This window comes from Myodes glareolus, chromosome 6, assembly GCF_982192425.1.
Source record: "Myodes glareolus chromosome 6, mMyoGla1.1, whole genome shotgun sequence".
NCBI classification, from domain to species: domain Eukaryota; kingdom Metazoa; phylum Chordata; class Mammalia; order Rodentia; family Cricetidae; genus Myodes; species Myodes glareolus.
This window is the reverse complement of record NC_142031.1, coordinates 88,959,527-88,985,552: the sequence shown is the minus strand read 5'-3', so window position 1 is coordinate 88,985,552 and position 26,026 is coordinate 88,959,527. Positions and strand designations below refer to the sequence as shown.

General features: G+C 39.4%; 1 protein-coding gene across 22 annotated transcripts in view; it reads right to left on the bottom strand.

Annotated features, from left to right (window-relative positions):
• Slc8a1 (solute carrier family 8 member A1) overlaps positions 1-26,026 on the bottom strand; it is a 359,154-nt gene that overhangs the window by 57,328 nt on the left and 275,800 nt on the right. For 4 of the 22 annotated variants that reach the window (XM_048416273.3, XM_048416279.3, XM_087907310.1 and 1 more), the window contains exons 3-5: positions 4,918-5,024; positions 1,640-1,660; positions 1,198-1,215 (exon numbers count right to left, since the gene is read on the bottom strand). In XM_048416273.3, coding sequence (XP_048272230.3) covers positions 1,198-1,215; positions 1,640-1,660; positions 4,918-5,024 — 146 coding nt within the window. Of the gene's footprint in view, positions 1-1,077; positions 1,093-1,197; positions 1,216-1,639; positions 1,661-4,295; positions 4,400-4,917; positions 5,025-26,026 lie in introns of all 22 variants that reach the window. The other 18 variants (XM_048416276.3, XM_048416281.3, XM_087907312.1 and 15 more) reach the window with 7 other exon arrangements.

Genomic DNA, 26,026 nt, shown 5'->3' with positions numbered 1-26,026 from the left:
AATTTCTGTGTCTCTGAGAGTCTAAAAGTCATTCTGTCATTTACTGGTGTCTAGAGATGAGTAAGGGACAGTCATCCATACAGAATTGCCATGCATAGAAAGTTCCGCTCAGGGCAGAATCACCCTGGCACTCAGTGTCCATGACTTAATACTAACAGAGGTTAATATCAAACCCCCAAGCCTACTGCAGTGTCTTCATTACTAGAAATTTTGGAAATATTTCCTTCAAAATATTTTTCTAGTTCTCTGATTTACTATTTGTGCAATACATTGGAAAATGTTGGTGTTTGCCTCACACCTCACATATTGCAAAAGGCCATCTAAGAAATGGGTCGCTAGGGACAATTTCAACCTGCAGCTTCGGACAAGTTTGAGCCATTACTGGGTAGTCACCTTCTCCTCTAACTCTGCAGAAACGCTCCTGAAAAGGTGAGAAGGTATGCAGGACCGAAAGATGCTGCACTTAGGAATGATTTCCACCTGTGCACAAGGAACTAGCTTTGGAGATGGCAGAATTTTGAAATTAAAGATTTCAAGCTTTCTCATTGGGATCTTGAATGCTTATGTATGGCTTTCTAAGGCACCTCAAATAGCAGAGAGAGTTCTTGTTACCATGCTATTAGTACTAAGCAAAGTGACCAAAGAAGGGCTTGGATTGCTATCCTCTTCTGATGTGGCATTATCTACTTTTAGGACCCTGTTGATCCTGGGCCATGAACTTTGTGTGGTTGTCATATCCACCACTGGGAACCAGCAATCCTGCCTTTCTTATTCTGGTACACTGTGCAGCATCTATCAGAGTATATGGCAAATTCTTGGTGCTAAGAGGGTACCTGTAGATTAGTACCAAAATATGAACAGTTAGAGGCTGTCCCTGTGAGTTTTCTTACAGATAAATATGACACACACACACACACACACACACACACACACATACACACACACAGGCTGTCGTTAATGTGTAAAATCAACAAAAAGATAGTAAGGGGCACACTTAAATATTAATTCAGGTTATGTTTGGTTTGGTGTTTAGGCTATATGGGCAAAAGTAAGAACTTTTAAAAGGCATTATCTTACCATACAGGTATTTTCCTTAATTAAAAAAAAACAAGAAAGTAAATTTTAAAATAAATACAATATGTTGACATTGACAGCAAAACTACAATTAGGTGGTAGTAGACTTGAAAAAATTCATACCTGTTAATGTGAAGCCACCTAAAAAAGAAAAAAAGAAAAGAAATGTCATAATTTAATTTACATTACAAATAACAAGTACTAGTGACATCAAGATGTTTGATAACCCACTCAACTTATGAAAACCTGCCAGATTTATAATTAAAAAGAATATTATAAGTTCAGTCATAACTGAACACATTCTCTCAACATTATGCAATTTAGTGCATAATTGTAGTTCTTGTTAATACCCGAGAAATCACTGGTCCTCTAAAATGTTTATATACACTAAATTAAAAATGTGATATGAATAGTTTGGCTTCAACTAAAATGAGGCCAACATTCTTAAACAAAAATCTGGCCAGTCCACAGACAGAGATAATAATCCAGAGTTACGGTATCATCTCAGAGAAGTGGAAAACAACCTATAAAAATGGAAAGGAAATGCAAGAAATGAAATGCTTACCAAGCTCACTCAACAACAGGGCTGTGAAGGAAACAGACAGAGACAAACACAGAATAAGAGACCAAATGAATAATGAAAGAGGAATATAAGCAGAAAGAAATCCAGGCAGTTTTTGCTAGAGTGGGGGGAAACATTCCTTAAAAAAAATGTGTGCACCCCTAGGGAATGCAATGTTGGGGACATTTCAGAATAAATGATCCCAATAGGAATATTTCTCTGTGATTGAAAAAAAAATCACCTTATATTTTTATTATATGTAACTCATAAGATATTTCTCCCACAGTTGTTGGCAAACAGTGCAAACAAAATCTAGTGTGAATATTGGAGACAATAATCTTTAACTCGGTTTGGGTTGGGCTTCTCCCAATAAATACTGTCTGAGGGCAAATATATAAAATGTTTGGAAGTTGTTAGTGACTAAAGACTTCAACTTCCTCTCAACAGGTAAAAGTCCCCAGAAAAATCCATCAGATTGCCCTCCTGGAAGATTTTGGCCTGGGTAAAGATCTCTCTGCATATTTTACTTGGAAGATATTTTGTTGCCTCCCAAATTGGGTACACTCTTTAAATTCTCAAGTCCTGAGAAGCCCTAAATAGACACTTATTTGTGTGCCTTTGTCGGTAACTTGTGCACGCTATTAAGCTGACCTGAACGCTTTCTACTGGACATATAACTCCAGAGGAATGGACAGGGTGAGGAATGTGAGCCAAACTATAATGTAGCTGTTACGATTATATATTCTTTAAGTACAACTGGGACGATAGCACTTCATTTTAGTAAAAGTTAACCTGCTTAGCAAGTCAAATTAAAGACTTCCAGGATGGTCTACAGGAATATTACAAGTGCTTGTTTTCAGTCCACTTTTCCCTGCATATTGGTAGTGGATTCAGAAGGAGCCTAGGCAAACGATGTCAGTAAGCTTATTCATACTGAGAAAAATTCATTTGGCCGCTATAAAACAGGACAGCACCATCAAGGAATTTTAATTTGCTTCTATACGAGGGCATATTTTACTAAAATGACAATCAAAAGAGCTGAATCCAAGACACTCCTCCTTGAGATAAAAGACAGCTCTTTGGAGGAACACATTCAGAACTAAGTACTTCTTCCCAGATGCTAACAAGGCATCTTTGATCCTTTCTGAGGAAGACATGGTTGTTTTGAAGTCTCTTTTCTTTCTGTTTACTGACTATGGGACTTATTAAAAGAGTTGCATTAAAATGACTCCCAAGCGATCCTTTTTCCATCACTTCGGTTGCCATTTTGTGCTTAAGTCAAACACGTTAGAAAAAGAACTTTTATTTCTCAGATGGACTCTGAGGTCAGTAAGTTCTTGGAATGTGAGATTGTATTTCTGCAAATGACAAGCCTACATAGGAATTGGGCATATAGACTGCATTTCTTCCCCTACATTTAAAAAATTAAATGAAATTCTCTTTTTCCATTTGAAACTTAATCTATTATAAAGTAGTTAGGATCAGAATTAGCTTCTCTTTGTAAATGTTTCCAAAACTGTGAGAACCGACAAAACCTAATTATGAAATTCTCAAAAAAATAACAGAAATGTTTTAAAAATCTACTTATAAGAATATCACTGTTCAATTTTTTCTTGTTACTATTCATATTATAATTGTATTAATTCTGTAAGTATCAAAATATTTTAGAGTATGGGTAGGATTAGTGTAAGTCAGGGTGAAGTGTTTACAAAACTGATCTCATACATATGACTGTGGTTTCATATGCATGTTCCTTTATTTGTTAGAGTTTATTATTATTATCATTATTATTGCCATTGAGAGATGATATTGCTATGTAGTTCAGGCTGCCCTTGAACTTTCCACCTCTCCTCTTTGATTTCCCAAGCACTTGAATCACAGGTATGTGCCATCATTTCTAACTTTATGGCCAAGTGCTGTATTTAATGATACAGAAGATATCAAAATAAGTGCATTAGCATATTGACAGGATGAGTCTTAAGGCTCCTTGTTCTTATTAATTGCTTTCTTAAAATGTGGAGCTGGAAGATTGGCACACACTTCTCAGTACTTTGGAGGTTGAGGCAGGAGGATCAGGAGCTCTAGGCCATCCTCAGCTACATGAGACCTTATCTCAAAAGTGAAAAGACAAAAAGAAAAAAAAAAGCCCTCCCCGAACCAGATTTTTTAAGAAGCCCGATGACTGAATTTTCTGTAATTACTTATAAGCTGCTATTTAGATTCATGCAGCCTTTATCTGCTGTGAACACTCAGGTAGGCTTGCTTTTCCTCCTACTGTAACTGACAAGGTATGCCAGGCTTTATTGCTAGCACTTGAAGGCTAAGTGGACCTTCGTAGCTGCGTCTTTAAGTGGTTCTGAAGCGGCGGAAAGCAGAGGGCATTCTCTTATCTCCTCATTCCTGAATCACAGAAATTCTTCCAGGATTTTTTTAATGTTTAGCAACTCTGGTGGCAGTCAAGGTTAGTCAGTCCTTCCTGGGGAAAATGGGAATTGCCTGGCGAACTTCTAAGGGAAGGGAAATGAACCCGCTAAGCTTAAAGGCAATGGAGCTTAGTACTGGAAGCCGAGGAAGAGGAGAGAGTTGAGTGTGAGAGTAGGAGACAAGAGAGGGAGAAGAGTCCACTTTCTCGCTGGTATGTCTGTGTATACTCTCACACCTTTCATTCCTCTTCTTATCCATTTTGGCTCCTCAAGCACAAGGGAGAAACTGCACTCTTTCTCATATTCCTCACGATCAAATATTCTAATGGTAATGATCTTCCTGTGGGGACACAAGACAAAGGCAAAACAAATGGTTGGAGTCACACACTCATGCTCTAGATGTCCACCAAGCCGAATGTTATTATGATGTTACGGAGAGAGGACTGGCAGCACATGACCTTCGGGCATATGTAAAAGGGCATCTTGGGTGCTCTTCACTGGCCTCCCCTGAGGTTTCTGTGTGAACGAATGGCTTGCATAAATCCATCTGTTTCTTCCATAACTAAGAAAGCTGGCTTAGATTTTGGACATGGCAGAGTATCGGTGCCGATTTCCCCAGCTTTGGAGGCCTGATTGATTTGGCTCAAAATGAACTTTCAGAGTTGCATGGTGCACAGTGGCCATAACTGGCTCACGGAGCTACAGTTCTGGCCAGCTGCTGCCAGGATGAGCCCTATGCCCTGTTACATGTGTGCGGAGGTATGCGTGCATTGTCAGCCATGTTCTGAAGAACGCAGGCGTCCAGGGAGGCACAGGCAGCAGAAGCTGTTGGACTCAGCCCTGGAGCTGCTCCCCCACCTTTCTTCTCACTCATCTCCACCAGGCGGGGCTCTCCAATCTCAAGGAAGAAGGTCTTGTTTTTCTCATACTCCTCATCATCAATTACCTTGACTGCAATTGTTTTGCTGAAACAGAGAAGAACAGAAATTGACGAACAGGGGAAGAGGCATGCAAAGGAACACAGGCAGGAGGAAAGCAAGGTTAGAGAAGTCACCGAGAACATAGTTCCTTGCCCAGGGCCACAGAATTAACTTGGGCAAAGGGCAGTTGTCAACATTAGTAAGCTTGTCATTGGCATGAGAAAGAAAAGCAGAAAAACAGATTCTAGTAAGAAAAGAAAAAATGCTTATTAAAGTATTGCAATCTTGGGGTGTCTTAGCTGCGTCCTGAAAGCCAATGCTTTAGAACAAAGTAATACATTACAAAAAAGCCAGTGAGAAGTTTCCATGGCTAAGGCACCCAGTCTGTTGACTTGAGTTCTATCCATGGAAACCACCTGCTAGAAGGAGAGAACTGACTTCAGCAAGTTTTCCCCACCTGCACCCATTTGCCATAGCAGGTACACCCCTATACGTACATATCCACACTCCTCCAACATACACACAAATAAATAAAGGGAATAAAAATATGATAAAATATTAACAGAAATGTCATCCTAAGTGGTGGGGTAATTTTCCCTTTCTCTGTTTTACTTTATTTCCAAGCATTATATTTTTAAAATTTTTGTTGCCTTTATAACATAATTACATTATTTTCTCTCTTCCTTTTTCTCCCTCCAGACTCTCCCATATACTTCTCTTTTCTTTAAAAAATAGTCATGGTCTCCTTTTCCATGCATAACATGTGATTATATACATATAATGTATTATTATACATGTAATAATGCAATAAAATGCATACATACATTCTACATGTATGTATGATGTATGTATGTATTTTATTATATGTAATGTATATTCTTAAATATAGAAAGACAACCTGCTCAATCTGCATAATGTTACTTGCACATATAACTTTTCAGGGATGTTTATTTGCTATTAGACAACCAATCAGTGTACTCCCATATGTAATATTTTATCATTACATTTTATTTTGATTAACACAATATATGTGTAAAAGCATTACAGAAGAGAATAAAATCTCTTCTGTCTTTCTCCCTGGTGTCTTAGACTCTAACTTGTTTAAGTTCCTTGGAAGTTGTTCATGTTTTGTTTACATTCCTAAAGATGGAAACTATTTCACACAACTGTGTCGAAAGTGTGGTGGCAGGGAGGGGACAACTGCTCATGTAATTATTTTCATTCCATGCCAAGCTGAATTTCAACTTTCATTAAACTATGGCATTTATATTGTTTTCCACTTCACAAATACATTGTGGTGTTTCACGGAGGATTATTGCTGCAATTCAGCCTTCAGGATTTTTTGACCTACAATCCTATGGCTCTGGATGATTGACGAGTAGACAGGACAAATGCAAATATTATGCAAATCTAAACTCCTGTAATGATGCCATACACAACTCTTGATAAATCTGAAAATAGATCATTCTAATATTACCTTTTAACTAACAAAGTTTAAGTGTGGTATATATTACAATTTACCCAGAGCCTCCTAAATACTGATTTAACAAGATTTTGAAAATAACATTTACTGAGATAATATCTGATTAAAGTTTTTGAAACTAGGTTTACATAAACAGAAAGTTTTAGTCATATGGAGATTCTTTAATTTTGGTAACATTTTCTGAGTCTTTTAGAAAGAGATGGCTCCATAATCTTGCTTTTAGTTCATTGATGAAATCTGCCAGGTTTCACTTAGGTACAGGTTTGCTAATGATCTTTCATCCTTTTATCCTAGCAAGAAGAAAAGAATAAAGAAACTCTCCAAATTTCCCAGCTCCTTGTTCCAAATGTCTAACTCTTCCTTTGTAGGTTCAGCATTGTGAAACGGAGACCGGACCTTGGATCCTCATATTGTCCTTCCCTTTCCTAGCTACAGAACATGCATGGCACTGACATCCCAATTTCTCCCCCCGAGAGGCCAGGGCTCCTTTGTATTCCAAAGACCACGGTGGGTGAGCAGCTAGAAAGGACTCTTGTTAACAATAATTTCTTTCAGTGTAGATATTTATAAAACTATCGAGAGTATGACAAAGTCCAATGGCATACACACATATACACACAGCTCCTGCCTAATTGTTAGAGCATGGTTCTAGATTCCACCTATTTAATATATATTATACATTACTTTTGTGTATGTGTGTGTATATACAATCCCGACACTAGAGAAATTCCCAGGAACCCACAGGATGACCCCTGCTAGTCTTAAGCAATAGACTAGCTAATAGACTCCACTCCTAAGCAATAGTGGAGAGGGTGCCCGAACTGACTGTCTTGTACTCAGATAAATGACTATCTTTAATGTCATCATAGAACCTTCATCCAGCAACTGATGGAAGCAGAAGCAGAGACCCATAGCAGAGTACTGGGCTGAGCTCCCAAAGTCCAGTTGAAGAGTGGGAGGAGTGAGAAAAAGAGCAAAGAAGTCAAGACCATGATGGGAATACCTGCTGAAACAGCTTACCTGAGCTAATGGGAGTCCACCAACTCTGGTCTGACAGTAAGGGAACCAGCATAGAACCAAACTAGACCCTCTGAATGTGGGGCAGACTATGGGGGTCTCTGGCAGTGAGACCAGGATTTATTCCTACTGCTTGTACTGACCTTTTGGAACCCATACTCTTTGGAGGGATACCTTGTTCAGTCTATATATAGTGGGGAGGGCTTTGGTCCTGCCTCAAAGCAATGTGCTAGACTTTGTTGACTCCCCATAGGAAATTTTACTCTTTCCGAGAAGTGAATGGGGATGGGATGGGAGAAGGTAGAGAAAATAGAAACTGGAATTCATATGTAAAATGAGAAAAGAGAATCTTAAAAAAACCAATGAATTAATAAATGAAACAACAACAAAACAACAGCAAAAAATGCCAGTTGACCTGACTAGTTTGGAATATTTAGTTGTTAATTTACATCTGGAAAATCCAAAATATTATAAGAAGCCCAAGAGGGCTTATATGCAGCAATTCTGGAAATGTAGGTTCTTTCTGAAAATTAGACAGTATCTGTTATTTTAGGTTAGATTAAATTTACCCTTCAAAACTTGACCAAAGTTCTCTCTTTCTCTTTTCTTTTTCTTAACAAAACTTATGTTCTTTAGGTATTAATTTCTAGTTTTCATTTTGCAATCTTAAACTGGGATTGAACATCTGTCCCGAAACAAGCAATGTCTTAAGAACAGGCGAAGAAATGTGGAGGAAACCAAAAGTGCCATGGTAGCTATTGTCCTTCAGACCAATGCTCAGCATTCATTGTAATGGCCCTTCACGGTAGGAAGCATCACACTGGGAAGCCCCCATGATAACAAGTCAGGTTGCAATGCTTTTACTTCTTATTTTATGACACATACAGTATTCCCAGCCCCACAGTGTGTCACAGATATAGTTGTACTAAAGAAATAAAGAAAGTCTAGTTCATATACATGCAGTAGCCTTTCTAGGGAGACAGTGTATAGGAGAGACACTGGTTTTATGCCCAAGTGACAATATAACAATTTATGCAGTACCCCCAAATCACCCACTGACATCTTATTTGTTATCACTGTAGAAGGTCATTATTCTTCCACCATCATGTGCTAGTTAGCCTTAAGTGCCAACTGGATACAGTCTATCCTAGTTGTCAACTTGATAAAACTTAGAACCAGCTGGGACCTAACTTTCAACGGAGGAATCACCCAAGTCAGGTTGAACTGTGGGAATATCTGTGGGGGACTGTCTTGATTGTTAATTGAGGTGTAAAGACCCATCTTCAATTTGGCAGTACATGTCATGGGCTGGTCACTCAACTGTGTCACAGAAGTGAAAGCTGTAAACAATAAGCAGGTAGTGGGGGTGCATTTGTTTCCCTCGGGTTTTGATTGTGGATGTGATATGACTAACTGCTTAAATCCCTGTCGCAACTTCCCTGCAATAATGGATTGCAGCCTGGAATGCTAGATAAGAACAGACCCTTCGTCCCCTATGTTGCTTATAGTCAGGGTACTTAATCATAGTAGCAGAAATGAAACTAGAACACATTGCAATAACTTTATTTTCTATACCCCAAGACGATCACTACAATAGCCCATAAAACTGCTTGCAATTTATCATTGAAGCATCTTTATTCATCAGGATCAGAATTCTCTAAAAATATTTCAGCATTTGGCAATTGTGATATGAAAAAATAAAAAAATATATCTATATAAAAGAAAAATATCCATATACGCCTTTCTAAAGACACCTAGAATAGATATCATTTGCATAACAGCATATCATTTCAACATCATTAGAGACAAAATCAATAATGCCCTTGGCAAGAGAAGCCGTTAAATTATATATTGATTTAGCTTCTCTAGTACAGTAAAGCTATTAATAGGAAATGTGATTATTAAAGGCCATTTCAGTCAATCTAAAGTAGCAAGATGAAGTCAGCCCTGAGTTAACTCTCTAAATCAAGACAGAATAGTCAGGAACCATGGCTTGTTATGTTCACCTTTTACTTCAGAACAGAAGGTAGCAATGGTGAAACTAACCAATATAATTTTCACAAGAAAGTCACGAGAAAGACCCTGCTCAACTGCTTTTTCTCACTTAATATAGTCCAACCCTTGAAGACCAAGCTCCCAGCTCATCTACCACAGAGCATACTGCACAAGCTGGGACTGGTTTGAGGATGATTGCAGCTAGACTGTCTGGATAATCACTGAAAGTATGCTCTTGCTTCCCAGGATTTGGCAATAGAAATAGAGTCTCAAGGATCAAGGAGTCATGAGTCCCATTGACACACCCAAACCTTATTATAGGATGCTACTGGCCTTTCTGTTTTGTTCACCCGTAGAAGGCTGTCAGAGCAATGCTATTTCCTTCAGTTGACAGAATGACAAAATCAAGCCTGAAAGAGTTGGGTAAACATAGTCCTTTAAGCAAGCAGAACTCGCACATTATTGCTCTGATGAGGAACGAATAGAAAAACAAGTGCCTTGCTATTTTCAACAATCATGACTGTTCTAAAGACAGAGAGGAGAACTCACTTGACCCTTTCCATTCTTAACTACAAAAATGCCTTTTCTAGTAATGAATAAAACAGTCGAAATCTTAGGATAACAATAAAATATTTCTCGAAGGGGTCAAGACGTTTACAGAAACTATTTTCAATTCACTTCTAAAGATTCAGCTAAGAAAGAAGCTATTTGGTTGAAAACTACAGATCATCCCTTCTGATCTTGGTGGGACTTTTCATGTACACACACCAATGTGATTCTACTTCTTAGTTCCTCTTATCTGATGGCTCTCATTGGACTCAACTTCAAACAGACTACCAGAGAGTCTTGAGGTGAGTCACTAATGAAGGAAAGAAAGTCATGACTTTCTTAGTGGTGGTTGAAACAGAAAATCTCGTTAAAATATACTTTAGTTTTCAATAAGCTAGAGTAACATTCTTATTCTCTTTTTTTAAAAAAAAATTAATTTAAATTTTACTTCGTCTTTCTGTGGCTTTATTTCTCTAGGTCTGTCCTTGGTGTCAGAAGAAGATGACAAGAAAAAGATGAGCCCGGGGATTATAGAGGAGGAATTCTTTTCCGGATTCCAACACTGAAAGTTTCACCGAGAACATCACAGATTTGGATGCATCCATACCTTCCCCCGTTAAGATTTACCCTCATTTTAGGCACATTCAGAGGCAAGTCGAATCAGGCACTTTTTATTTCTTAGTCCATAGGTCTTCCCGACATCCCTAGAAGTAATTCTTAGTTCCTACGATTTACAGAGGAAATCAGACTCAAAAGAAGTCACTGTTAGCCAACTTTAGCTGTTTCTTTCCTGAACGGGCTTCAAGGACCAGCTCCTTTGAATTATACGACCTACTGCCAACCACCAGGTTCCATAGCCAACTCTTCGGTAAGCTTATGACCACATTAAAGGATGGAAACCATTGTTTCAGGTTAAATGCAGACTTGTTATTTTATCTTTACATTCACAAAGACTTCTTGTATGAACAAGAATAGAATATTATTTCTATTTTTGAAAGAAATACAGGACAGGACATGGTATAGTCTATGATGGTTGCCTTGCGAGGTTAAATCTTTAAGAAGAGATAAAGCTTTAACTGGAAAATGTCATACAAACACACGGGGCTTCACCAAAACTGAGGACTGAGTAGCCGAACAGTAGACTTAACCTCATTCAGGGCTGACTGATACAACTGGATAATTTCAAATCCACTCCCGTCAACCAAAATTAGTATCCAAATTTCAATGTTTCCAGATGATTCCTATGTATGGTGAAGTCCAAGAAGCCGTGATAAGAAGACCAATGGACTCTTAAGTTGGATAGTAGAATAAGGGGTTGGTGAAGGTTGAGTTTGTTCCAGATATCTGCAGTCAAAATCACCTTCAGTCATGGCAGACTGTCAATCTCTGGTTTCAATCCAGATAAGTTAAATAAAACTCTTCAGTTGTGGAGAGCCAGTGCAAACAAAATTTTAAAAGATGTTTCAGATGATTCTAATATTTGGTCAGGGCTGGTCACTGGCTATTGAACATATAGACTGTGTGGTGATATTTTGTTTGTGCTTTAACAAATAAAGTTTTCCCAATGATCAGAGTGTGGAGCTAGCCACAGTTAGCCACAGAGGCCAGGCAGTGGTGGCACATACCTTTAATCCCAGTACTTGGGAATCACACATCTTTAATCCCAGCACGAGGGAGGTGGAGAGAGAAAGGGAAATAATGAGGCAGAGAGAGGAATATAAAGAGGGAGGAGACAGGAGCTCACAGCATTCAGACTGAGGATTCATAGAGATAGGATTGCCCATTCAATCTGAGGATTCACTACTGGTAAGAACTAGTCTTCTCTGATCTTTCAGGATTTCATTTACTGCTATATCTGACTTCAGGTTTTTATTATTAAAACCAATTAGAATTTGCACTACAAGAATGTGTATCCTGGTGTCTAACTGCATTAGAGAAAGTGGGGATTGATATCACCTACCATTATTGGCTTGGTGTTAATCTGTGTCTTTCATTTCAGTAGTGAGTGTTTTATGACATTAGGTACATATAGAACGGATGGGCTTGTGAGAAAGCCCCAGACAAAACAAAACTTTACATCTAATGTGCAATCTGGGTTGAAACACAACACAGGAGTATTGGTTTTGCCTATCACTGAATTCTGTGGTGTACCTGGGAGTTGTCTTTCCTCTCCGCAGGCAACCTTCATGACATAGGTGAGAAAAATCCCTTTGGTATTCAGGCAGCAGTGCTTACACTCGTGTAGAACCATTTCCCTCTCAGTAAATAAAAACTAAGATGTCAATGGCACCAAAGACGGTGCTGTCTCCTCTCTCTTCCGGTTCCCCAGAAAGCGTTTGAGTCTTGTCAGGAAGAGACCATGTCGGGGGAACTGGGACTGAATGCACGTGCACACTCTACTTTCACACTTACAAGTGTTGCTGGACTGACCACAAAGATCCCTGCAACTTCTCTAGTCATAAGTGAGGTCTATATCACAGGTAGCTGAAGTGAGTCTTCAGGAGAGCATCCCACAACTCAAAAAGACACACAGACTGCGCACCCAGGGGAGACGAATCTGAATAGGTATTTCACTAAAGAAGAGACTCAGATGGCCAAAACATGCATGATTAGCCGCCAGGGAAATGCAAGTCCAAGCTGCACTGAGATACCAAGTCTCACCAGATGGATGTGATGAAACCGATAACATGTTAAGTGAGAATGTGGAGAAATTAAGATCTTCACCAACTATCAGCAGAAATGCCAAGTAGCACAGCCAACAGTTTGGAAAGATTCTCAGATGTTTAAAACGAGAGTCACCACAGGACCAACAATTCCACTTCTAGGTGTGTGGCAAAGAAAATAAAAATTGGAAACAAGACAAGAATTTATCAATAAATGAATGAATGAAAAAACAGGATGTATTTACAAAACAGAATATAACTTGGCAATGTAAAAGAAGTATTGATATATACTAAGGCATAGAAAAACTTTAGAGAGCATACTCAGTGAAAGAAACAAGGCACCAAAGATGACATATTGTATAATTCCATTTGCACACACACACACACACACACACACACACACACACACACACATACACGGACATGCACACACTCACACTTCAGAATGGGCATATCCAGAGACAGAGAATATATCAGAAGAATTTCCCTAGGTTGCTAAAATGCCATGGGTGAGTATGGGGTTTTACTTTATGGATAAAATTTCTGAATTTGATATCAGTGATGGTTGCAAATTCCGAGGACAGACTAAATCCACTGAATTGTATATTTTTAAATCGATTTGCTACTGTGGTATCTGTGGTTTACCTCAAAGAGCCAGTGCTGGGGAAAATAAAAACTTGCAAATTTTACAATATATCAGTCTTCACACAGGGCTGTTTTCTTGGGTGAGAAAGTGTAAGACTATGTAGAACTTTCAGTAAAGCCTCCAATCTGCGAATATTGCCAAGAAGAAGCTAGGGCGCAGCATGCCAGGAGACAGGGCAAGCCATTTATATCAAAGCTAAGTACCTTGCCTGTGTCTGTCAGCTCCACTATCCCTCAGACCAGGGTCTCAGCAGCATCCTTACTGAAAGCTGCCTGCTCCCCTCAGCATCAAGAGCTGCCAGCCTCCTTTGACATGCTAAGTATTTCTGGTGGCTGTTACCCCAGGTCTGGCTTCCAGGGCTTATTCCCTTCCCCAGGAGTCTAAGGTTTTATGAAAATGCTAGAAACAGCTCTTGTTTGAAAAGGAAAAGGCTCTAATCATAGGTTATGCCTGCCCCCCTTTAGGAGGCAGGCGCCATGCTCACCCACCAACGCAGGCCCTCTCCAGCTCCCTTGTTGGCATTCATTTTTCTCTCTCCACAAGGAGCAATAAGATTGCTCTGCATGGCTTAAATTCCTGTTCAACTTTTCCCTCCTCTTCCAGAATTGATCAGTGAGCTGCTTTTTGATTTGGACTTAGGAATAGGGAATGAAAGGCAGAGGAGACTCCTGAATAGATATTAGCTATTTTTTCTTAGGTAATATAAATCAACTCTCTCTTCTTGTAAACATTCCAGATATGAACAGGTTGCTATTCCTATCTATATTAATACTCTTATGTTATGGTTAGGAAGCTAGGGAGAAACATTAGGTACTGACTCCTCAGGGAATTTAATATCCCACACTAAGATGGTGGCAGGAAAGATACCCATGATTTATTCTCTCGAAATGGCGAAAGTATGCAGAAGAAGCTCTGACGACTGGGTTCCTCACTTGGCTCTGGAGCTTTCTCCTTCAGGTAAGTGAGTGGGTTCTACCTGGCTTCTCTCAGAACATCGAAGAAACAGTTTATTAAATGGGAATAATAGAACTCACACATGGCAATTATGATGTGTTTGCAGGGCTGTGATGATCAAATAATGAGTGTTATTGTTAATGAAGTCTGGCTGATGGAGCTCCACAGGTTGTTACAAGATCAGATGATAAATAATTTTGTAAAGGGCAATAAATGCTAGGCTCTCTTGTGATTATAACCTGAAAAGTACGGTGGGAACAACTGCCTAGCTGGAAAGTAGTGGCCAATCTTTGAAGGTCTTTGTTTGTCTGACCAATCATCAAAGGGGTAATTGGAAAATGGTGGGGATTAAAGTCAGGAAACAACAAACGAAGTAGGGGGCAGTCCCCACAAATACACTCTCAGCTACAGCTCTGGACCACATCCTATATACTGAGAAAGCCAAGTGTAGGACCCTGAACTCAAAGAAGCAAGGATAACAATGTCGTTATGATTAGCTTCGCAATTCCAGCTCTGCTGGGCCCTCATTCACTACCAGTCACATGTCAGAGAGTCTGAAGTCCCTCTTCCTGGAGCTCCACCAGTGAAATAGAGCCTGACACATAGCGAGGCTGCCGGTCTGTCATTTAAATAGCCTGAAGGTGAGAGGCCCTGAAGTGGCTAAATCAAAGTGATTCTCCAGGACTGTCATTTGCACCCTGATCTCTTTTGCCTTGTTAAGTGGTAATTGAAATCATTGCTTCAAACAGAGTGAGGGACAAAGAGAGCTAAAATCTTGCTCCTCCCGGGAGACCAAGGGAATGTCCAAGGATATTGGAGTGAAGATTTTCCAGAATAACTTGCCCTCTTATATTTTCTTCTGTTCATGTTTTAAATGATATGGCAAGTACTTGATTTGTTTTTTTTAAAAAAAAAACAACTGAAAACAGTAACAAATAATTTATCCTTTTTTTTTTTTTGCTTCTTTAGCTCTCAGTTATAAGCTTTAGTCTCAGAAGATATAGCTAACATCTTGGCTCATGTCTGTAATCACAGAAATCTGGGCCTGGAGGCAGGAAGATGGAATTATCCTGTGCTACATGGCCAATGCCTGTCAGCTTGGGCTACAACATAAAACCTTGGCTCTAAGACAAAGTAAACAAAGTGAAAACAAATTTTTAACAATCAAAATCCTCCTAAAAACATGGAGGCAAACTGAGAAGCTCACAAGTTACCCTTCTTGAAACAAACAAACAAACAAACAATCAAAGGAACCCATGAGCAATGGTCCTTTCCTTGGAAGATCCCTTTGACGTATTCAGGTAACGCTGCAGGAACACAGCACCACTGTTCCAGTAACTAGTGTGCTAGACATCCTAATACCTACCAAGCTCTGATCTAATTTGACAGGATACCAACAAAACTACACTAGCAAAGTCTATTAAGGAAAAGAGACAAAGGTATCCTGGAGACTGTCCATAACTTTATGATATTTACATATTAACCTAATGATTACCTTACTCAATTGGAGTCAATAACCATCAGTCTTAAGGGAGTAAATGTATAAGGAGCCAGGGATTGTTATTAAAGGCCACATGCTGCCACAATTATCCATTCAGTGAAAAATAAAATGGATCAAGGATCAGACATAATGGTTGGCCATGATGGTTGAAATTTGACAAAACAGACTTTGGTCCATTTTTATTATTTAACAGCATTTGTATTGTAGACTCTATGAGAGATACACTTTGAACATAATGATGAAGGAATCTCAGTATCTTCAAGTGTATTCATGGATCAGGGGTGTAACTTAAGGGCAGAATGTTATTTCAGCATGTGCAAAGCTCTGACTTCAAACTTCAGTAACTTCTCCTGCTCCTCAACATAGCATTCCCTAATTGGTTTTCAAGATGCTATATATTTCAGTAATATGACATTGTTTGTTGTACTTGAAACTAGCTTCTCTAGAAAACATTGTTTTGATGAACTCCTCAACATTGAGGCTAATATTAAGAGTGTCTTGTGGGAAGCTAGGAGTGGCACTGTATGCCTGCAAAGCTAGAGTTTAGAAGGATTGAGAGCCTGAAGCCAGTCGTGGGAACATGGTAAGATTCTCAGAGTAGGGGGAAATGAAGGGACAAAGAACATCTTTTCTATGCCAAATAATACATTTCTTAGGTTCAAGTTTAGAAACTATTATCAGCCCCTTTTCTTCTGTGGGTGGTACTCTTTCCCTTTTCTTTTCTATGGGCCACCAGATTGAGAGGGGAAGGGGCAGTAGTGGCAACAGAAAGCTTTGCAGGCGGCCGTGAGCACAAATGGAGGCCACCCTCCTGGAGGCAGATTTCCGTGGATCAGCTCAGCTTTGTTCGGGAGTATAAGGAATATGTAGGATTGGGAGCCTGAGGACAAACCCTAATTTGCATTAAGTGGTGTGTTCCTATCACAAGGCTCCTAGCAGAAGTCTAAGTTACCATATGTGTGGCAAGGGAGCCTCCCAACAGGGATCTATGTCAGGGTTCAAGCTAAAGATATGATAGACGCATGGTATAGAGACAGAGATCTGGTTTAGAGACAAGTTTCAGAAATGTCAGTCCTCCAGGCTCAGGGACATTCTCCAGATAAGGGCAGGTAGAGACAGGAAGTTCTGCTGGAGGGAAGAAGTCCCATGTTGCCGAGCTATTGAGATACGTTGCCAGGCCATGAAGAGACTACAACCTCTACCAGCCAACAAAAATCTTCCAACAGCCTTCTGTAAGAACTTAGAATACAATGAAATTGATAAGGCTCAACTGCAAGGAAGGCTATTTCCCCAAGCTTTCTCAAAAGCCCTCCTTCATCAACATTAGACTTACCCCAAAGATTATTGCTTTTAGACCTTATTTCTTTTCAGTCATGCCGGCATATGTTTAAAATACATGTGGAGGTCAGAGGACAGCTTCCGGTGTTATTTTTTTCAATGTTGTCTACCTTTTTTGAGACAAGGTCTGTCATTGGCCAGAAAGTTTGCAAGTAGGTAAGGCAGGCTGACCAGTGTGTCCTGGTGGCGTGCTGCATTCTCTCCAGTGGTGCTGGGACGACACGTGTGCACTGCCATGTGCAGCCTTTCCTAATGCAGGCTCTTGGGATGGGACTCAGGTCCTTGTGGTCCAAGGCAGTTGCTTTTCCCACCGAGCCGTCTCAGCTCAGCTCTCTTTGTTTAATATTTGAGTGCTACTTTACATTCAATTAAGCTTTCCATATTTCTGTCTCTAGGTATACATTTTTAAAAAACACATCTCGATTTTAATTCTGTATTTCATGGTATATACCCACTGTTTATGAAAAATTAGGTAGCAGAAATACTGGCTAACAAGTGAGGTGTAAGTTTGGAAAACCAGGTGGGGTTCAGTTTTGCTTATGGCAAAGGAGTCTTCTAACAAGTTCCTAGATGAGTTTAAATTGTTCTAATGTTATTTTTCCTGTGAGTAATTAATAATAATAGCAGTTATGTCAATAGACCCATGATTCGGAGCATCTCCACATTACTGACAAGGTAAGAAACCTTCTCAGCGGTTAGTCTCAGGTGGCTGACTTCTTGCTTCCCATTTCCTTTCCATTTCCTTACATTTGTCCTTTACTCTCAAGGCTCAACTCCTGTGCTGTGAGACAAGCACAATAATAGTATTTATTGCATCTGATTGTATCATACACTGGAATATTGTGACAGGTGCCATTTGTGACCCTGGAAGACATTGTGTCAAGTGAAGAACTGAGTCTTTTGCAACCAGACTGTCTGGGGTCTCTTGCAAATCACTTCATCTTTGTCTTAACTTCCTCACCTATAGAAATACAATTCTTTCATCATTAGGCTGCAAGAGGGTCCGATGAGAAAAGCAGAAGGGACGGGATGCGTTGTAAGCACTCATTAACTACAGAGAATAAACAGCTAAGGGAATAGACGTTAAGAAATTCAGGAACTTTCCATTCCTAACATCAGGAGGAATCAATGAGAGACACATTTTTTTTTCTGAAATCAGATATTCAGGGTAGCTTTTTGGCTATCTTTCCATGAAAATATAAAACAAAACCAAAAACAAAGCAAAAACTAATCTTGCACTTGAGAGAACTCCCCATCCTTGTTTACCCAAAAGACAGTAAGTTGCCAGTGAGCCCCTGTCTGGATCTGTAGGTTGAGACTCCTCACATTCTTTCTCACTAAGCAGAATCATAAGAATGTGGACAGCTTCAAGATAATGCGTGTTCTTTTACTTAAAACATTTTTCTGGCTTACCTAGATAAGTACTGGTTCATTGTTAAGATTTAACAAATAGAGAAATGGAAACAAAAAATTAGTTAACGGTCTCAGTGTTGGTGATCACAGGTGGCGAGTCCACTATCTCAGGTGGTGCATCCATTAAAAGACTGGTAGATAGAGGGGATCTGCAATTAAGTCTCTGGTTCTCTCACTTGGACACTTTGAAAATATTTAGCTCCTAATAAATGGAAGGAAAATCTTGAGCATGTGTTTTTCTTTGGCTGACCTATTTGACATTAGGCCTTCAGAGGCGACCACTTTCCTTTTGGTTTTTATTAATATCTGGAACCATTTTGACACTATGGATAGTAACCTCCTTCAGACCCTCTTACTCCACTGGTTTCTATGTGAGTTCTTGTCTTAATTTTGCCATTTGCAAACTTTGTGTGTCCATGCGTAAGAGAAGACACCCTCTCCTTGGTTACTACTGACTTTGGGCTTTAGTTTTGGGGGGAAGATTTTCAGGATTCAGTTGTCAATGTTGTTTCCCCAGAAGGCCCTCTTGCCTATTTCACAAAGCCTCACGTTTGCTTCCTAACAAATAATTCTCTCTAAATCACTTGCTCTGCCAAAGCCAAGCCTCCTGTGTCGAAGCAACTATTCCCAGGTTGTCATCAACATAGCCTTTCATCAATTGCCATTCAGATTTAGCCTTTGCCTTCCTAAATGCTTCATTTTCTAGCCTAGAAGAAAAGAGAAATCTCCCAATCCTTATCATGGACATTTATGTTCACCTCTCATTAGAGGGAGAAGCAAACTGAATTTTTTTATTTGTTTGCTTTATGTTTTTTGAGACAGGGTTTCTCAGTGTATTCTTGGTTGTCCTGGAACTCACTCTGTAGACCAGGATGGGCTCCAACTCACAGAAATTTGCCTGCCTATGCCTTCCAAGTGCTGGGATTCAAGGCCTGTGCCACATCACCCTACACAAATTGAAATTTAATGAAATTATCCAATATCTCAAAACTAGTGGCCTCTAGAATCAATGTAAAACTCATTTCCAGACTCTACCTAGTTCCATGTCAAGTATTTGAGTACTTGTTACCCCAGGTTTTTCCTTCCTGGTTACTGAAGGCAAGTTTAGCACTATTGGTAGGAAACCTTTGCCGAGCCTCCCCCTTTCTAAAATTAAGTACAAGCTCATGCTAACTTCAGAAGGAACCACCTTTCGGTTGTTCTGTTGGTTCTGTAATCACTGTCTCTTCCACACTGTCCACCATACTGAGGGGCACTTTATAAATTTAATGGCTTACATAGTGGAAGTTTGGGCTTCCTTAAGTATGGATGGCTGTATAGAATCATGGCCTACAGTCTTTGACCTCCAACAAATGCCCATCTACAGACACAACAATGAAGAGCCAAGGAAAAGTAAGAAACACTCAAAACTAAACGACCATCAAATCAGCATCCCTTCCTTCATCCTGGCACATGTTCTGTGCGTTGTTCTCTTCTTGTGTGCCAACCTTCACCAAAAACTAAGCAAGAAACCTGAAGGTGACTTATTTTCTTGTGGTAGGAACGGGTTAGAAACGGTATATATTTGTATGTGTGTGACACTTAGGAAACAGCTTTCTATTTTTAAAAGGGCCTTAATTTTGTTAATTGAAAGGGACTAATTATGGAAGGAATTGGCTTTGCAGTGGTGTCTGAGGATGCTGAGAGGGCGCCTCTATGGGGGACGAGGCCTCCAGAAGAGCTGATGACAACACATAAGAATTAAAACCAACATCAATTAAGAATCCAAATTGACTTTGCAAACCCAACAGGCACACTGTGGACGCTGATTGAACTTCCCAGTACAGCACCTAGGTGGCCTTTATGACCCTTCCTGGGTATTCTGCTCACCTAAAACCCACCAAATAGTTATCATTTTCAAGCCCTTGTTCTTAACGGAAGGGACTCAGGGCACTTTATAGGTAAGACAAAATTAGCAAGGAACGATTTAGCTGTTCAATGGTTAGAGCAATTTGAAGCTTAAAATCAAAATTAGCAAATCCAGAATGGACTTTATTAGTTTTGAAGGGAAAACGTGCTTTATTTCCCCCACCCCTCATTTATATTCCTTGTTCTAAAGGACGTTTTCCCCAGTTAAGCTTTAGAGAACCACGGCTGGCTTACAAAATGCCAAAAAATGACACTGTTTAATAAAACTGAATTATTGGGCCAAACACAGCAAGGAAGTATTTGGTAAGAAATTTGTCAATTAATTATCGACTTCTTTCTGATGTGGCTACATTTAAAGTGCACATTGTAGGGGGGACTTTGTAAGTGGCTTTTAGAATAATTTCATTTTATAATGGGGAATGTAATTTGCTTAGGGTCCAGAAAACAAATCTTCATTGTTATTTCAGGATTTAGGTTATTTTGAAAATTTTGTAGGAAGTCTGCATTTTATTTATTTATTTATTTTTTTGGTTCAGAGAATTGTGTAGGCGGAGCAGACATTCATCTAGATTTGTAGCTTTCAGCAGTATGACCTTATCTAGTCACTTTCCATGAATTTCAGTTTCATAAAAAATGAAAGGAGGGAAAATAGACGCAATTCACAGACTTAATATTAAAAAATGTAATAGCAAATACCGGAGACGTTCTCTTTTAAAACAGTCTCAAATGTGAAGTGCCTTTGTGGTTACAGTTCAGCTACTTCATTTTCTCATTCTGTAACTATGTTTGCTCAGTTTGAATTTGACAACCCTTTCAGTAAACTAAAACTCCTTCAATTTCTTCCAAAAACGCATGGGGAAATAATGTCTGAGGGGCGAAATATTCATTTTAAAAAATAAGGGTTTTCTATGTGAATGCAAACGCAGCAACACCTGATGCCTCCCCACACTTTTGTCCTGCCTCGCTTTGGAGTTCTATCTTATATTTATAGAACCAAAGCCTGTCGGAACTGGGAGCGGCAGGTACAGATGACTGACAGAATACAAACAAGTCCCTCATTAATTATTCATGATGATGACATCATATTAGATTTTAGCATTTGGACAAACACATCTTGTAGAACTGGATTTAAGTTGGGTTAGCTCCATGACCCAGGAAATAGATGTCATCTAACGGAAGGTTTGAAGTGATTCTCAGAGGTAGGGTTAATATTGTGAGTAAATCCTACTAATTCAACAGAAATAGGCCTGCAGTTTTTATGTTATTTAGTTTTTATGTTATTTAGAAGGTTATCATAGTTATAGATTTCCCCCTTTAATATTCAGTTGCTGTCTTGGTACAATGTTCATAGATTTTGATTCCCTTTTCTAGTGGTTTTCCTTGCATCTGTAGAATAATCAAAATCTCTATTACAGTTTTGACTGGCTCTTCCTTCAAGAAGCCAGGCTTCCCGAGACAAGCATTTAAAGGATGATGAGACTGGGTGGGGAAGAGAGAGGTCCTATCATATAGCTACAAGATCCATCAATTATACAACTCTGGAAATTTACGTTCGCAGATAATGTAAACTCTTTGGGCAGTGCCCCATAGTCAATAGTAATGACATTATCCAGGGACCTGACACCTGTATACACTGTGATAATTAAGCCTAGAGCTGATTCCTCACAATTATGATTGACATGACTGAGCTCACTGTTAAACATTTGTACTTTTTTTTCCCCCTAATCTGTGATGGTTCCTTACATTTCTCAGCAAGTGCAATCAACATAAACTTTAGGATAAAAAAAAATAGTAGGTTTGTTAGTGTTGATTACACCAAGTAAGTGAGCACTGAATGGTACGTACCAAGTAAGTGAGCACTGAATGGTACGTAGGTGATTCAAGCTCATGGCATGGATCTGATTGGGTTAGGTCAGACGTGCTTATAAACCACATGTCAGATTCCTACAGGGTGTTTTTCCCTTCATCCATTCCGTAAGTCTTTACTAAGGATAGGATTATGTATTGAGCCTATATTAGGTGGGAGTGTGAGGTCACAGATTCCAGAAAGGACTGACATGAACAGCAAAGATTACTTATTTTTCATCTGTACTAATTGTAAGTAGGCCTCTGTTTTATGGGAGCACAGAGGAGGAGGGACTTTACAAAAATCAAGAATAAATGGTCTGAGTCTTGATGCAAGAGAAGAAAGTTTTTCTAGGCAGAAAAATATTCAAATGACAATGTGTGTGTGTGTGTGTGTGTGAGAGAGAGAGAGAGAGAGAGAGAGAGAGAGAGAGAAATACAATGCAGCATGACACACACATAAGCCGAAGTCACATAAAAAAAAACAAAAAAAAAAAAACAAAAAACAAATCTAGTACAAATGATCAGGGAAGCCAGGTGGTGGTGGTGCACATCTTTAATCCCAGCACTGGGGAGGCAGAGGCAGGTGGATCTCTGCGAGTTTGAGGCAAGCCTGGTCTACAAGAGTTAGTTCCAGGATAGGTTCCAAAGCTACAGAGAAACCCTGTCTTGAAAAACCAAAAACCAAACCAAACCAATCAAAAACAAAAACAAAAATAAAAACAAAAACAAAAAAACCCAAATGATCAGGACAAGGAAAGTGCCTGCTATGGACAAGTAGCCAGTTCCATTTTATTAGAGTTTATCATGTACATGTGTCAGGTCAGATATTTGTGAGTGATGCTTAAAACAACAACAATAGCAAAATGAGAGTTTGAAGGCAAGGGAAATACAAAGTCACATGGGTACAATTTTGTAAGGAAGGGAAAAGGGGTCTTTAAGATTATGAACTACCATGACTGCTTCTGACCTTTGGCATAATAAGCATTCAAAAAGAAGGAAGCCAGGAAGCATCTAAATATTTAGGGAAATTTTTGGCCTCTTATCTTCCAATCTCACTGCCAAAGCTGAAGAAATAGAAGGTGTCCTAATTTTGTTTTTGCAATTTCTCATTCCTGAAAACCTGTCTGCAGGTTAGAGAAAACAAATTGAAATTCCACAAATCACTCTCTTTGAGCTCTTCCTTTAGACTGCAAAGATCCACTTCTCACCACAAGATGGAAGTAAGGAAATATACATCCTACCAGAGAAAACACCAGTCAGTGAATTGTAAACTGACCTGATTTGCATGAGCAGAAAATCCAATTATCTAACATAAAGTCATGTCTGAGCACATATTTCATTTTATTTTTATCTACCATGAGTGCTTTTGGCCAGCTTTTGACAAAAAATGTTGCTTGGCCATATGTATTAAATTTTCAAATTAACTTATCAAAAATTGAAATATCGAAAGTCTGAATTACATGCAAGATTGCAATCATATTATTTTATACAATACTGACAGGGGAGCTGGTGCGAGAATTATAACCAAAAAATAATGTAACTCAATGATAAAGGAAGAGGTGTGAAAAAGGAGGTAAAAGGAATATCATTCTCTTGATACAAGGAGTAGTCACACACAAACAAGCACAAATAATATTCAAGTTACTCAGCTGGTAGTGTGGCGTGTGAAGGGTTAGAAATTGCATATGGGAAGGGGTCAGTGATGTCAGTAATTTAATATTATAGACAACTGCAGTTCAAGGAAATTTAAGGCATGAATCATATGCCATTTTCTTCTATCATTTCTTTGTTTTTTAAAGGTATTAGTAGAGAGGGACTGAAGGCAAAGTAGAGAACAAGGGTTCAGGAGGAACAGGTAATGCCATTGACAGGACTAGGTGGTCTGCCCCATCACAGTAGAATGAGACTGATTGACAGTAGTAAAGATTAGAGTGTGACCTGGTCCCTGGGGTAGAGCAGGTTGCTGGTTGGTAGGCATTAATAGAGAAGATCCATTCCAAAGATGCACCCAGAATGTGTAAGCCTATGCAATAGATGGAAGCCAGGTAGGCTGCCTGCTGTGATGGTCAAGAATACAGGCGCTGTGACATCATGGAATTGAGATACGAAATAATACAAGGCTGCGCATAGGTAGCACCACATAGCAGAACACTGTTACTGCCTGGGAGAAATGGCACCCCTTCAAAGACACCGAGGACAGCAAAAATGAGCCTTTATTGAAGATGAGCTGAGTCCTGAAATCAAGCCAGCAAGATGGAAAGAAGATACAAAATCAAATTTGACTTTTATGTGAATTTCAGAAATCTGTGAATTTATTGACTTTCCCAAGTTCCTCAAATAATAGCTGGGATGCACAGAAGTTCCACACATTTGGAAAGGAAGATGGAATTTTGGAACGGGCATGTAGGCCAGAATTTGTGATAAGCAAGCTTTCTAAGATGCCAAGGGCCAGAAGGTTAGGGTAGAGATTCTGAAGTTCCTTCCAGCCTAAGGGTAGGACAGCTGAGGTGGGCTGAGGAAGGTTATTGGGATCAATATAGTGTTGTGAGAAGAAAAGGGAAGGAATAACGCTGAGTAAAAATTTGGAGAAAAACTGAAGCAGTCACAATGTGCCTTTTTTTCCTGGACATTTTCTCCCCGATTTGCTTAAATCTCTTCTCTATGGTTATCTTTTGCTATTCAATAGATATTATCTATTTAAGTCATGGGTCTGAGCATGGGAGACTGGTAACAACATAATTTAAAAGATTAAGGGACTGGGAAGATGGAGATAATAAACCCTTTCCTTGATGTGTTTAATCCAAGTCAGGATGGGCCGTGTCTTAAAGAACTTACAGAGAACATGTTTGCGATGAAGATGAAACTCTTATAGGGGAGGAGTTTGCAGTGTGTCTGTCATGCACATTGAGATGGCAACGGAGGACACTCATGCAGTGTGTGCAGATTGATTTTTGTTTCCCAAAAGAATTATCTTAGGAAAAAATGTCCACTGGATGGGAAATCTTTTTCTTGAATATTTGCTGGAAACAGTAAACTGAAGAGGGATGGAGGGTGGGGAGGTGGGGCTGTAGAAGGGAAGAGGTCGGCCATAGGGACACTAAGCAATTGCAGAGTCCTTAGGAACTGTGGGGTGTATGGTAGGGTGTGTGTGTTTCAACTTAGAGGCTGTAATAATGTCTTGGCCGACACTTTAGAAACAAGGTCAAAGAGTTGATTTGTGTTGTGATGGCAGGGGTAGGAGTGGGGAAGGAAGGAGCTTGAGGTGGAATATTGTTGATGCATTCAGCTTCGCAACATAAAAGAGGAGGAGCTGTAATGGCTGGTGATTTTTAAAAGAAGATTTGAAAAAGAAACAGAAAGTTAGGTTAATAATGAAGAAACAGATTCCCAGCAAAAATTTCCGATGAAACCACCTCTGAACTTGTGTGGTTCTGAGACTGTCTTAGTAAGAGTTTTTATTCCTGTGAAGAGGTCTTATTCCTATAAGAGGCCATGGCAACTCTTATAAAGAGAAACATTTAACTGAGGTGGCAACTTCCAGTTTCAGAGGTTTAGTGCTTTATCAACATGGTGGGACATGTCAGAGTGCAGGCAGACATGGTGCTGGAGAGGTAGCTGAGAGTTCTACGTCTTTGATTACAGAGAAAAGGAAGAGAACTGAGACGCTGGATATGACTTGAGCATATATGAGACCTCAAAGGATGCCCCCACAGTGACACACTTCCTTCAATA